The 14,173-nt window shown below is 46.9% G+C and overlaps 1 protein-coding gene across 1 annotated transcript in view; it reads right to left on the minus strand.

Annotated features, from left to right (window-relative positions):
- Positions 1 to 214: 214 nt before the first annotated feature.
- SYN2 (synapsin II) overlaps positions 215 to 14,173 on the minus strand; it is a 184,211-nt gene continuing 170,252 nt past the window's right edge. The window contains exons 14-16 of the mRNA XM_046683892.1: positions 8,079 to 8,139; positions 3,800 to 4,049; positions 215 to 1,235 (exon numbers count right to left, since the gene is read on the minus strand). Coding sequence (XP_046539848.1) covers positions 1,100 to 1,235; positions 3,800 to 4,049; positions 8,079 to 8,139 — 447 coding nt within the window. The 3' untranslated portion in view covers positions 215 to 1,099. The remainder of the gene's footprint in view (positions 1,236 to 3,799; positions 4,050 to 8,078; positions 8,140 to 14,173) is intronic.

Genomic DNA, 14,173 nt, shown 5'->3' on the forward strand with positions numbered 1-14,173 from the left:
GTTAGAAATGCTGCATTACTGAAGGAAGTCCAGCTGTCCTGGAGGAAACAGATTTACCAGGGAGGCGTCAGGAGGCCCAGTATAAGTGGAATCTAAAGAAAAGCCATACTCTCAACCACTTGCAAACACAGCCATACATTCACAGTCTCACTTAACACACAAATACGTTCACATACACACTGACACAAACAGCTTCACCCTACTAGACTCTTCACTACCCTACACTCGCAAACACACACATATGCCTCACATACGCGTTCTCAGTCAAAAGAGTGGCCTCGGGGAGACCTCATGGCTGAATCAAATGCTGGTTAATGCTGCTGCTTTTATTACACCAAAGGTCTTATTTATTGGAAGATGAACACAAACTTGGCATACTGCTGTTACAGTGGCATGCATTCTCTACAGTGTGGCTTCAGAGCTCAAGATCACTGCAGCACGCACACAAGAACTGCTCCCGAGAGGAGGGAAAAGAGGGAAACTGCAGATCCTTGTTTTCTCCAGTATCAGCAGACTAAAGGTACTTCACCACGACAGCAGTTGAGGAAGCTCATGTGCTGGGCAGGTGTGTTTTAAACAGCTAAACAGGTGTGACAAGGGATCTAGCTGTGGGTAAGTTCCTAACACTTGGAGCCAAGAGTACTTCCGGGTAAGTATATGCTCCCTAAACAGGCAGCACTGACTAAGGGTGTGAGGGAGGGCGGCATGCTTAGGACTGCAGCTGAGATAGGTTAAGCTACCAGGAGTCCTCAATGAGGGGAATCCTGGCTTCACGAGGAAGAATAAGACATGATGGCTCTGTCACAATAAGGCCACTAAACTCACAGCGAACGAAGACCTCAGAGGAAGCTCTCATGACTACAGGAAAGCAGCTCTATCCTCTCTGATGTCAGGTGCCCCTTGCTGGTTGGGCACATGCCCTGAGACCTTCACATGGTCCTTTCTGAGCTGCAAAACATCACTTAGCACAACGGAGCAGAGGAAGGGGCCACACACGTCAAGGTCATGGGACATCACCACTAAGCGTGGCTGTCTGTTGCTGGCAAGTGTCTCAGCTCCCTTTCCTGGTTGGGCCGGGTGCCCTGGTGTATCTGGAGAGCTAATCTGAAAAGAGGCTGGCAAAGGACTTCCTCAAGCTCCGGATGGTCTCCGCTTTGGCTTCATCCTCATTGGCTGAAGACCGGAAGAAGGAGGACTCAGAGAAGCTGAAGGCATTTGTCAGGGACTGCGACTTGCTTCAAGATAAAAACCAGAGAGAACATGAGAGGGTGGTGTTCCCAGTGAGGCAGGGAAGGACGGTGACATGAGAATACACAATCAGAATCCCCACTCCCACCCCAGGGAGACCAAGGTGACAGAGGAGAAAGCCAGCAGTGATGTCCTACCAGGACCTTGGGAGGTCCCTGTGCTATCTTTCCTCACCTTCAGTGCTGCTAAAAGAAGAAAGGATGGGGGCAGCGTGGGAGAGAGGGAGAAAGGAAAAAAGAGAGAAGAGAAAGAGGGAGAAGGGAAAGAGGAAGAAGGGGTGACTCAAAGGCTGTTTCTTTTATTTCATACTAAAGGGCCAGCAGGCTAAAGTTCAGAGAGCCCAACTTGGTAAGTACTAATCTAGGAATTTCACACTGTTCTCCTTTGATGAAATGTAGCAACCAGGGGCCCATGGGCTCTTGTACTCTCCTTTCCATCAACTGTCAAGTGGTGAAGCCAGCATCAGAAGACCTGGGTCAGTCTTGGTTCTGCCACTCACTCACTTTGACCTTTGGCAAGCCATGTGCCTCTCTGGGAATCAGTTTCTCACTGGTGATATGTAGATGTTTAGTAAAATGATCTCTAAGCCTTTTCAGTTCTTTCTATTCTCCTTTTTTTCCTGATTCCAAAGGAACCTTTTAGCTTGGCACAAGCTCTAGGGCTTCAATTTACCTGTTCTTAAAATGGGCACAATCACCATTGCCGTCTTCCTCAGAGGAGCCCTAATATGTCTGTGGGGTTCAGGATGTCCATGGGCAACAGAGATACCTAGCAGGCCTACACAAGGTTATTAGGCAGTTTTCTAATCAAACAACCCAAATCACACACATTTTAGGGATCAATTTTTCCCATGAGAGACTAGTGATTCAGAGAGAAAAACTGTGAAGGCAAGAAGGTCAAGGGGAGGCCAAGCCCAGCACTCTAGAAGAGGACGGGAGGTCTGGCATCTCCAGTGGCCTGTCTTGTCTCCTTCTTGACTTCCACACTGTGTCTCTTTCCTGCTGGTTTCTGGCTCGAGACTCTTCTCCTGGTGTCTTAGAACTCCCAATCCTCCCTGAAAATCGGGGTGCAGCCCTGGAAACTCCCTTCTACAGGAACGTGAGCGGTTTCTCTCCTCCTGCAGTGACTGTGAACAGATGCCTTGCCTTTCATTAGGGCTGGGGATGAGACCCAACACGCTGGCCTCTGGGATGGGGGGAGTCCTCTGCATGTGCAAGCCAAGGGCATCAGGTACAAGCCTCCAGCTTGTCGTCAGGGGCTGGCTCTATTCAACAACTTCATCCCAGAGCAGTGACAACCCAAAGATCTGCCCTGAAACTGGGGTGAGAGTTGGCTAATGAGAACGTAGGAGAGATTAAAAAGTCAGCACGCAGAAAACTGGGCTAAGTGGAGTTCATGGGCCAAGCGAGATGTGAAATGTGCCACTGAGCAGAGCTGGGGAGCAGGAGTGTGTGATGCCTCTCTTATGACCCAGGACTGGAGACCTAGGGAAAGTGATCATCTGGACCACCTGAACCTTAATCCTGGCTCTGCCACTAACTGGCAGAGTGGCTTTGAAAAAGAAAACTAATCGAATCTCTTTAAACAATGTTTTATCATCTATACAATGACTAGATCATCTCTAAGGGCTCATTTAAGCTCCAAAATACTACAGCCCCCTTTTCTTCCTCCCTGAAGATTCTCATCACATTACTCTGAGAAGCCCTGATGGGTCACTCCCATTCCCCCAAGGCTACAGCTGTCTTTGCTGACAGGGATGACAGAGGTCTGTCTGGGGACACTGAAGGCAATCAGAGGCACTCTGTTTCTGGGGGAGAGGGTGGAACTGACCACCATCCATACCAGGTGCTGTCCCCCCCCAAGTACAGCAACACTATTTTCTAGGGGCCCTCAGTTCTTTCCTCCGAAGCAGGATAGTGTGATGGGGGCTTCCAGAGTTACTGCTGGGAACGAGGGAACCCAAGAAGATGGAGTTCCTCAGCATCTCTATCTTGCCACTCCTCTGACGCCCACACCAGAAATGGACCTCCTTCTGACAAAGCTGAAGGTAAAAATGTTGAAATGGATTTAACTGCTTCCCCCTTTTCCTTCTGGGTAGGCTTGCTGATTGCACACTCTAAACCCTGAGTCAGAGGCAGGAAGAGGATTTAAAAAATAAAATTTTTTTAGAGAGAGAGACACACACAGAGAAAAGGAATGGAAAAAAGAGTAGGAGACAGGATTAAAAAAACAACCTTAAGCTAGTACAAGAATAGGAGAAGGGGTAGTAACTCCGCCTTACCGCCACTCCCCAGGAAGAAAGGGGAGGGTTTGAGCTTCTAGCTAGACCTTAGACTTTCACTTCCCTCTTTCCTACCCTCTCCAATCAACCCCAACCATGCCCCCAACCAAAAAAAACCCACCAAAAATCAACCCTCCCCCAGAAAAACCCCACAAAAATATCTGTAGGAGGCGGCCAGATTGAAGGTGCTTTCTAGCAGCTCTGGAACTAAGGCCTGCGAGGAGGGGCAGGAAGAGGGGGGGGGGAAGGAGCTGCTGAGTTGTCTCTTACTTGAGCTGTGGGTGAGGCTGGGGCTTCTGTGGTGGAGCAGCCGGGGGTGGCTGGGCCTCTGCCAGGGAGCTGCTGCTGGAGGGTGCATCTCCGTGGGTGGTGGGGCCGCCCGGCCGCTCAGGAGCCGAGGAGGAGGAGGAAGAAGAGGAGGAGGAAGAGGAGGAAGGTGGCAGTGATGGTCCAGGGGGGAGCCGGCGTGGAGGCAGCACCTTGCCTGGGGGTTGCACTCCTTGGGGTTGCCCAGGGCCCCCTAGGTTCAGTACAAGAAAAACTTCATAATTTAACCATATCAAAGGGTTTCCTTATTAGAATCTACATCTCAAAGGGTGTGGTTAGTTAATTACTGAAATGATAAGCTCTATTACAAGCCACCGGAGGCTCTGAAGGGCTTCAGAGCAAGTCCTTGGTTACCCTCATACAATGCCACTACTTGTTTCTCCTCAGAGACACAGCACCTCAGTCACAGCAGAAGTTAGGAGGACAGGAAAGAAAATATGGGATGAGTGGCTGTGATCATAGGCGAGCTCTCTTACAGAAGGCCCCCCAGACTAGAGGGACCTCCTCCCTCTTCCCCAGAGGTTCCTCAGGTACAGACCAATCTGCCTCATGGTTTACTAGGAAGTCTCAAGTTCCACACAACAGATGCAGTGCTGGGTGGTGGAAAGAGCACCGGTCTGGGAATCAGAAAACCCAAGACATAGTCTATCAGTGACTCCCTGAGCAAGTAAGCAAACTTTTCCAGGCCTTGGTCTTTCCAACTATAAAACTGTTAAAAAGTAAGTCCTAATCTTGTTATCTTTCAAGACAGTAGTATTTCAAAGAGGATAATGGATGAGAAAGTTACTCAAAAAGTATTCTGTGCTTTATGATCACTGATCATCACTGACTTAGACAGTTTTTATGGAGCTGGCCTTCATCCTGCTCCCAGCCTGCAGTGTCTGATTGCCAAACCCCAGGCCCCACCAGGGCTTCATTTTAGCCTTAACTTAAGCCCATGACCAGGATGAATCTTTTGTTTCCAGGTACTCTTTTACCTCTGAGTATCATCCTCAGGGGCTTCAGTCCCTCTCAGGTGTGTGTGGTGAAATTCTCCAGAAATCTAAGCCCCATTCTCCCCTGGGGGTGTTGTGGGCACCATCTGGCAAACAGCCCCCTAAAAAGGACCAGGATACCCCTCTCCCAGCATAAGACAGAAAACCATCTGGTGGCCTGAAGAGAAAAAAGGCCATTCTTCCTCTGGTGGTTGATAGGCAGTAAGTGAGGTACCAGATTGCTCAGATTTTGCTGAGGGGGTTTCCTACACTCAGAAGTCAAAAAATGAGCCCATCAGCACATACTGACTAGTGGAAGTGAGGCATAACTGGCTTGGGAGATCCAATTTCTCAGTCTCAATCCCAGAGTCCACATCCATGGGCCTGCTGGAAGGAATGGGCTTATAGAAACTCAAGAGCAGTTAAGAGTTGTGTTGTAATTTAGTTATCTAAAAACACTAAAACATCTGTATCCTCTGGAGAGGCAGAATTGTAGTACGTACCACTGTGCCTCCATGACAGTCAGCCCATTTCCTCATTACATGGCAGGGGCTCCACTTTATCATCAATTACCAATTAATACCAGGGTTAGTTACCCATAAATAAATACATAAATGAATAAATAAGTGGAATTTTGCACGTTTAAGAAGTTCCAAGTTCAAATCAGATAACTAGTGAGGACAATAGATTAGCAGATTATTTCACGTTAACCAGTTTTTGCCTTTTCCAAAGTTTGGCATCATTTATATTAGCATTTTCTTGTAAAGTACTGCAGGTTGATAGCTCAGCCTCTTGGACCAGAAACCTGAGTGCTTTCCCACCTGTACAGAGATGCTTGAATAGCCAGAAACTTTACAACTTAACACTGAAGACAGATATAACTTTTCCTTTATTGCACATTAAGCTGTACAAGAGAGTCACAAAAGAGAGGTACTTCAATCACACTTCCAGCATTGGCTGAGGTTCTCCCAGCTGGATTGGTACAAAAAAAGGGGACAACATCAGAAAAGAAATGGGTACAAAACACCTAAATGGCAATCCTATACTGTGACACAGATGTCCCTCAGGCCACAGAGTTGTCCCTTAGCATGCTGCCTGAGGGCACATGACAGTCAGGTTACGCTGTCTGCTTGCATTTGGCAGTGGGAGCCCTAATCAGTTTCTCTCCCACCTGAGAGACCTTGGCTGACACCATCCTGGAGCCTGACTGAATTCAAATGGCATCTTTGTTTTCGTGGCTCACAAATGTCACATGAAAAGCACCTGGATATTCACACTGATAACATGCAGAGAAGCAACACCACCATCAGCTCACCACTTGGACAAAAAAATTTTAAAAATAAATAAATAAAATGTATTCCTCCATTCTGGGAAATGTTGCTTTATTCCTTTCTATCATTTCATCAGATTGGGAGGTATTTAAGGACTTGATTCTTATGAAACCCATCTGGAAGTGCGTAAATGCATATATGTATATATTTACAACAGATTAACTACCATCATCCTCTAAGGGAGGGATTACAGACGAGAACATTCATACTCAATGCATTTCCCTGTAGCCTCAGACTTTGCCAGCAACCAACGGAGAAACCAGGACATGTAACCCTTGACATACATATCACATAACATACTACCAATACTTTATTCCTCAGACCTGGTAATCCAGAACAGTGACATGTAAGTATAGAAGTGAGAAGGAATGTAAAAGTAGAGCTAGAAGCATTTCTTCTAAAAGGCAAACTGCTGGCATGAACTCCCATGGACCACGGTGCTAGAGGAGGCCACTTGGTGCCCATTCCCAGCCTGGCCAGGAGATGGCAAGATGAGGCACCGGACCTGAGGCCTGGTTTAATTAACTGCCTCATCACCTGCCCAGAGCTGCTTGTCGGAGGAAAGAGGACAAACTGGTGAAGGTTCTTCAAGAGCCATGGCTGTGGAGCCTCTGCCCACAACTCACACAAGCTAAAATCTGAGACTGTTCCTCTCAGGAAAGATAAAGCTCTTCGTTCTCAGGCTCTGGAGGGTCTAGTGACAGCTGAGAGCTAAAACGGGAGTTCACCTCAGGGTTCTGTAGGCAGTGCACTCACTCCAGTGAAATGGGACATTTCTCATTTGGCCTCATGTTATGATGCCTCAGGAGAGGCCAAGAGCAGAATGGTCGACTCCTTCCCAGACTTTCAGTAGCTCCCTGCATTCTATGACCAAAATTGCTACAGAATCATCTCCGTACATAGGTCAAGCTTTGGGGAATACGAAGCAGCCTCAGTTCCACAGAAGCACACAGATGGCCAATTCAGAAACAGCAACGAAGGAGAAACAACTCAGGGGGACAGATCAGCACACAGGAAACACTCACAAGTTCACTTTGATATTGCACATCAGCGGCCCCATTATTTTGTCTAATCTCATAGCTAATTAGTTAATAATAAAAACAAGGGTGCACCGAGATGTAAAATACAGAACACATTCCTGGAAATAGATTGTTCTTTATATTTCATGTCATCACTAAAGACACAAGAGCTCTACAGGCACAGCCAGCCTATTTCACATACACTCAAACTGTACCAAATTTTAGCAAATGGAGAAAAAAGTGGATGCCTTCAGATTCAATGGATGAAGCTATGGAAATTAGACCTTGAAAATCTCTTAAACTTCTATCTATTTACCCTAGTCATGCAGAAAGGAAGCAGAAAGCACAGTTCATTGAAGATCCCAAGCACACTCATGGAGGTAAGCAGGGGGTGGGGGGCGGTTCAATCTGAGGAGGAGGAAGACAGGAGTTGGGTTGTGGTCTTTGTTTCTCCCCTGTCCACCCCCACCCCAGTCCTATTTCACCCCATATTATGTAATACTTTAAAAAATACTATCAAACCACCCAGAAGATAGAGTCACACTGGACTTGGGAGAGGCACAATTCTTTTGTACACTATTGACAAACAGCCCTGGAATCACAAGTTATACAGAGAAACATAAGTGAGCATTACAAGCACGAACAGGAACAGGTACACAACCACAGAGAGGAGCTGACACTGCATAGGAAAAACACAGTCCAGTCAGCACTGAAAGAATGCAGAAACGGCACCAATGGGAGGGTCTGTTGCTCCCCTCCCCACTTTCCTTTCTTTCCTTGTTTATTTTTGGCTTAAAATTTCCGCTTTGAAAAATTAACTACCAATCACTTTAAGAAGCTGGGACTTGTTTTGGCCCTACTGCAATGCCATTACAGTCGAGAATATACTGTAAACAACCTTGGGGGGCTGGCCGCTGAGGTGGGGTCTTGCTGGAGTCCGGATCCTTAAGTGTTCCACTCTGGAAGACAAAAATGCAAAAGAGATAAAAACAAAACTCGGAGCAGATTCCAAAGAGAAACCCTGTGCCTCTGTGGCATGGCTGTAGTGGGATTCGGTGGGATCCGGTGGCATCTGGCCCAGAGGCTTCTACTATTCCCAGAAATGCCTCAAAGGGATTCTCAGCCTCTGGGGTGTTGCTAGGGCACAGGTGTAGGCAGCCTGGGGCTTAGAACCACTACCCTGATAGGCAGTGTCTCAGACCTCCTCAACCCCTTTTTTCATTTCACTCTCTTTTAGACTTACTCTTTCTAGAAGTTTTGAGTCTTCTAACAGCATCTGGTTTCTTCTCTGGGGGCCTGATGTCCAGCTCCCCCTTGTACTCACAGGCCTGGCTTCCTGAAGGAAGGATCAACACTAAACCCCAGAGAGCTGATTGGGCGTTAGGTGACTCCAGGGGCCATAAAGCCAGGGCGGCTGGACCAGGTGACTAGCCTAGACTTGGCTCACTTCTTGTGTGGAGGTAACTCTGAGGCTGACTCAAGGGTCAGATCCACTCTGGGCTGGGCGGGAACTCCCACAGGCAGGAACTTGAAGGAGGGGCAGTCGTTTGTTTCCCAGAATCCTCCTTACCCACAGGGAAGGAGTAAGATGTTAATGTTTGTAAAAGCACTCAAGGCCAAGCTGTTCTCCCCTCTCAAAGGGCATAATTACATTTTGCCCAACAACATGGCTCCACTCCCATGCTGCTTCTCCTCCCAGCTGTGATTCTGGTTATGCCCTGACAGGATCAAAGATCATGTGACTTCAGTTTGTCTAACATTTGTATTAAAGGCAGTGAGCATTTGGAGCTTGAATTCAGCACAGGGGAAATGCTCTATAAAGCCTAAGAGCTGCCAAGTGTGCTGATGGTGATGTCAAAGAGGGAGCTTCTGAAGGCAGGCTTCGAAATGGGCTAAGTACGTCTTCAGCATTCTCCCACTTCCTCTTTTAGTGCTCCTCTTCCCTTGTGACATGCCCCGCAGCCCTACTCCCACAATAAAACTGTTTCTCCTCCTGTTCCCCATTTCCCATGGGCCTCTGATTCTGGTCATCTGTCTCCTTTCCTGCCTCCTAAGGCTTGTTTTCAGCTCCACTACCAGGACAGCAGAAGTGTTACCCTTTCCAGGATCATGGCCTTTTTATAATGCAGAGCCTAAAAGTGTTCTAAGAGGGTTTCAGATAATAGGAGGCAGGGGGCCTCTGAAATGTCCTTAGTGCCACTACATCAGAGGTTGCCCATTCAATCTATAATCCCCAACCTCTCACAGATCACAGCAAGAACACCAACACTTCCTTTCCCCTTCTTCCAAGCACTCTCATGGGATACATGAGGCTTGGTCTGAGCCCTGGCACTGAAATATCCACACCCAATAAGGCAGCTAGAGGCCTTGCCATCCAGTCAGCCATCAAGACCTATCAGTTTTTCCCTCTTGGCCTCTAAGATTCACCATCTTCTCTTGACCAACTCTGGTCAGGCCTATATCATTTCTTGCTTAGACTACTAGAATAGTCTCCCAGTTCTTTTTTTTTTCTTATTTTTTATTGAAGTATAGTTGCCATACAATGTAATGTTAGTTTCAGGTTAGAATCGTCTGACAATTCTTTAGTTTCTTCTCTTTCTAATCAATCTTCTCCATGGCTACCTATTATCCTCCTAAACTCCTTCCCTAATTGCTCTAAATAATTTATAACTAACACTATATGTGCCAGATAACACGATGGACACTTTTACGTAGTATTTCCCTTAAACTTCACAACAGCTCTATGAGGTAGATACTATTGTCAACATCTCTAATTTTTAGATAAGGAAACTAAGGCCCAACTAAGTCTGGTGATTTGCCCAAGGTCACATGGCAGCAGCTAACGCAGCTGGGATGTGAGCCCAGGTAGTATGATGCTCACCTTCTCTTCCTGTTGCCTACAGGATGACATCCACATTCTTCAGGCTGACATCAGAGACTTGCTTCAGCATGGCTGGGAATTGACCCTTCTAGCCTTCTCTCCCCCTCATGTCCTATACACATCTGCTCCTTCCAGGCCTGACTCCTCACTGTTTCTTCTCTAGTCTAGGCCACTCCATTGTTTATGCTGAGTACCCTCCAGGAACACCTTCTCTCCTTTTTTACCAATCCAATCCAACACATCCTGGAGAGCAAGATCAAGTTCTAACCTATCCATGAAATCTCCTCTTCTGAGTGCTCCTTTTGATTGTGATCTCCTCTCTGAAATCATATAATAGCACTTAGCAGACTCATACTATTGAAGGGGAGCATTTGCAGCACTGTCTTGTTATCCCGAAGACTAGGATGACGCCTCTAAGAAGACTGCCAGATCCTTGAGGGCATGAACTATGTGTCTTCATCTTCTCATGAATTCCTAACAAATACAGTGCCCATTTTTTTCAAAGAAAAATTGGGATATATGGCCTGGTATAGGAACTATTTATTAAAAAGTTAAAATAGAATGAAGAATATTTTGGAAAATTCAAGACTTGTCATTTTACTAATATCATCAAGCACAGGGCTGAGCACCTAAGAGGTCCTTAATAAATGCTTGTTAAATAAATGAACATGCAACAACAATGAAAACTCAAAATGGAGTAGAGTATAAGTCTTTTGAGAGAAAAATGTCGTTAAACCATAGATGTTAAACCATGTTGTATTTGGTATCAACTCTGGTGAGCAGCACATGCCTGTATATCAGATGGAGAAGGTAAAGTCAAAATAAGCCTCAAAGAAGCCAAAATTGCTTCCATCAAGAATGACTAATCCCACCAAGTTAGGGGTACTGCCGGCTCAAGGGTTCTTTCCCATTGTCATTTTGTTCTTTCTCTTGATCTGACTGCCAACTGGAAAAGAAGTCTGAGGCCAGGATATAGCGTTTAGTAATGGGCACACAGGACACACAGGGTGTCAGTTTGTAATGCTGCAGACAAACATTTGATGCAGCCGGAGGTACATCAGTGTCTCAACAAGAGGCAGTCATAGGTCCATTGCTCTTTTGGCTGATAAGCCTCAGGAGAGAGCACTGTGACCAGTTCTGGGCACCTCTTTTTTTCTTTCTTTTTTTTTTTTTTTTTGAGGAAGATTAGCCCTGAGCTAACTGCTGCCAATTCTACTTGAGTTCCTGACATGCTCAGACTGGGCTGGGCATTAACTCCAGCCCCCAACACACACGCATGCATGCAAACACACACACACAGCAACTTAGGTCTCCAATAGTGTCTTTAAGATTGGGCAGCAGAGTGACTGAGGAATCTGGGCTTTTGTGTTAGGAAGACTTCGGGTTAAATCTAAATCTGCCAACTACTAACTCTGTGACCTTGGGCAAGTTATTCACCCCTCTGCACCTGCCTTTCTTCAAAAGTTTTCCATGATATAAAGTAAGATTACCTATCTATCAATCAATCAATCAATCAAGTGGCTCCAGTAGGTGCTAAATAAGATACACCAGATGATGGTAATGGTGATATTCATAAGACCTTTTCCTAGGTCTCACTCCCCTGATAGAATGCGCCCTGCAATGTGCTCCCATTCCTGGGCTTCAGAGACCTTTATTCACTTGTGATGGCACAGCCTCCTCCGGGTTCCCTGACAAGCCATCAGTGTCTTGGCCTCACAGCCTGAGAGGGACACTCAGAGGAAATTCATGTAGTTTGTGGAGCCAGGCTCTTGCCAGCCCCCTCCCCCAGGGCCTCACCCTATACCACTGACAGCTGCCAATGAATCACCTCAGACCCTGGTCTAAAACTAATGGCCAAGATGTCCTCCTCCCAGAAAATTGTTATTTTCAGAGACGGTTATAGAAGACCATAGAGCATAAGGGCTGAACCGGGGCCAATGGGCAAAAGCTCCAGAAAGGTAGACTTTCACTTATAGGAAAAACTTTCTATAGTACAAACAGTGGAAGAGGCTGTCTTGGGAGGTGAGTGTGTTCACGCAGAGGCTAGAGAATTACCTAACAAAGATACTATAGAGAATATTCTTTCACTAAACATGATAGATTAGATGAACACTCCAATTCCTTCCAACCCTGAGAATTTATGATTCCAGGAACAATTTTAAAAATCCCACAGATTAAGCTCTAACGATAGAACTCTAATGCAACATTCACAGCAGGAGCTGAGGGGTAATTATACCATGAAGGTTGGCCCTGGCTCTCCTCAGCCTCAGAAATATCCACGAGACACCCAAAGATGAACTGAACCCAACGGTTCCCTTCCAAAAGCTTCAGGGGAAAGCTCTCAGAGGCAGCTGTTTAGGCTGGAGCCTGGGAACGTGCTTTGGCCACCCTTGTCTGGCGCCTAGAGAGCTTCTCCTGTCCTCGACTCCACCAAGGTTGTGGACTGAAGAATTCCCAGGGGCTAGGGGAGGCGGGAGGAGAGTCCCCTAGGACTGTCCCTTGCCAGGCTGAGACTCTCTGGCTCTGCCCACAAGTCTTCCGTCTGCTGGGGCTAAAGGCCTATTCCCTGTGGGGTCTGGCTATCATGGGATCTGTCTCCAGTCACCAAGAACCGCCTGGGATGCCGAATTCCACAGAAGTCTGGCCACTCTGGCGTCACTGCCAAAGTCTGGCCTGCAGCCAGCCCGCAGCAGGAACTCATGGCCAGACTGAGTTACAGAGTTTCCCTCAGAAAGCTAGGTTGACTCAAACAGGTAAGAATGTGCAGTCTAATGCTTGTGCCCAATTGCAAACAAAAAAGAAAGAGAATACACTGCCTTACAGCAGCACAAGAAAAATACCCCAAACAACTCTGGGCTTATAGAATGATAGCAAGCTCAGAGGGTGTCAGTTTGTAATGCTGCAGAGAAACATTTGATGCAGCCGGAGGTACATCAGTGTCTCAACAAGAGGCAGTCATAGGTCCATTGCTCTTTTGGCTGATAAGCCTCAGGAGAGAGCACTGTGACCAGTTCTGGGCACCTCTTTTTTTCTTTCTTTTTTTTTTTTTGAGGAAGATTAGCCCTGAGCTAACTGCTGCCAATCCTCCTCTTTTTGCTGAGGAAGACTGGCCCTCAGCTAATATCCATGCCCATCTTCCTCTACTTTATATGTGGGACACCTACCACAGCATGGCTTTTGCCAAGAGGTGCCATGTCTGCACCTGGGATCTGAACCAGTGAACCCTGGGCCGCCGAGAAGTGGAACGTGTGAACTTAACCGCTGTGCCACTGGGCCTGCCCCAACGTGGGCACCTCTTTTAAGAGGGACACTAGTGGGGCTGGCCCGGTGGCGCAGCGGTTAAGTTTGCACTTTCTACTTCCCCAGGGTTCGCCGATTCGGATCCTGGGTGCGGACACGACACCGCTTGGCAAGCCATGCTGTGGTAGGAGTCCCACATATAAAGTAGAGGAAGATGGGCATGGATGTTAGCTCAGGGCCAGTCTTCCTCAGCAACAAGAGGAGGATTGGCGGCAGATGTTAGCTCAGGGCAATTCTTCCTCAAAAAAAAAAAAAAAAAGGAGGGACACCAGTGAAATAAAATGGGCACATGTGGCAGATAGGATGGTGAGAAGTGTGGAAATGACATCTTTCCTCATGTGACTTTAGGCAAGTTACTTAATCTCTGAGTCTCAGTTTCCCTGAATGAGCCAATTGTAAGGATTAAATGAGGTAACTGTGGAAGCACCCAGGACAGAGTAGAAGATCAAAATTAGTCAAATGTAAATCTGATCAAGATCAAGGGCTAGCTTGGGTAGTAGTGAGCCTCCTGGCATTAGAAGTGTGTAAGCAGGGCCTGGACAAACTCTTGTCAGATACGCTATAGAGGGGGTTCAGGTAGTTGCAGGCATATGACTTCTACAGGCTCTTCTGGCTCTGGGTTTCCATTAATTCTTTCATGCATTTTTTCAGTTCTTTATGTGTCTGAGAGATAAGACAAGCCCTTCTTAGCTGCAGAGTCTTGAGCCCAGCAAGACCTCAGGGCTCCTGGGCCTAAGGAGAGGTGTCCTGCAGGCACAGGCTTTGAGGAGCTTGGCAAGAACAATGTGCTGCTGCCCTTCATCAAAGCTGAT

This window comes from Equus quagga, chromosome 1, assembly GCF_021613505.1.
Source record: "Equus quagga isolate Etosha38 chromosome 1, UCLA_HA_Equagga_1.0, whole genome shotgun sequence".
Lineage (NCBI taxonomy): Eukaryota > Metazoa > Chordata > Mammalia > Perissodactyla > Equidae > Equus > Equus quagga.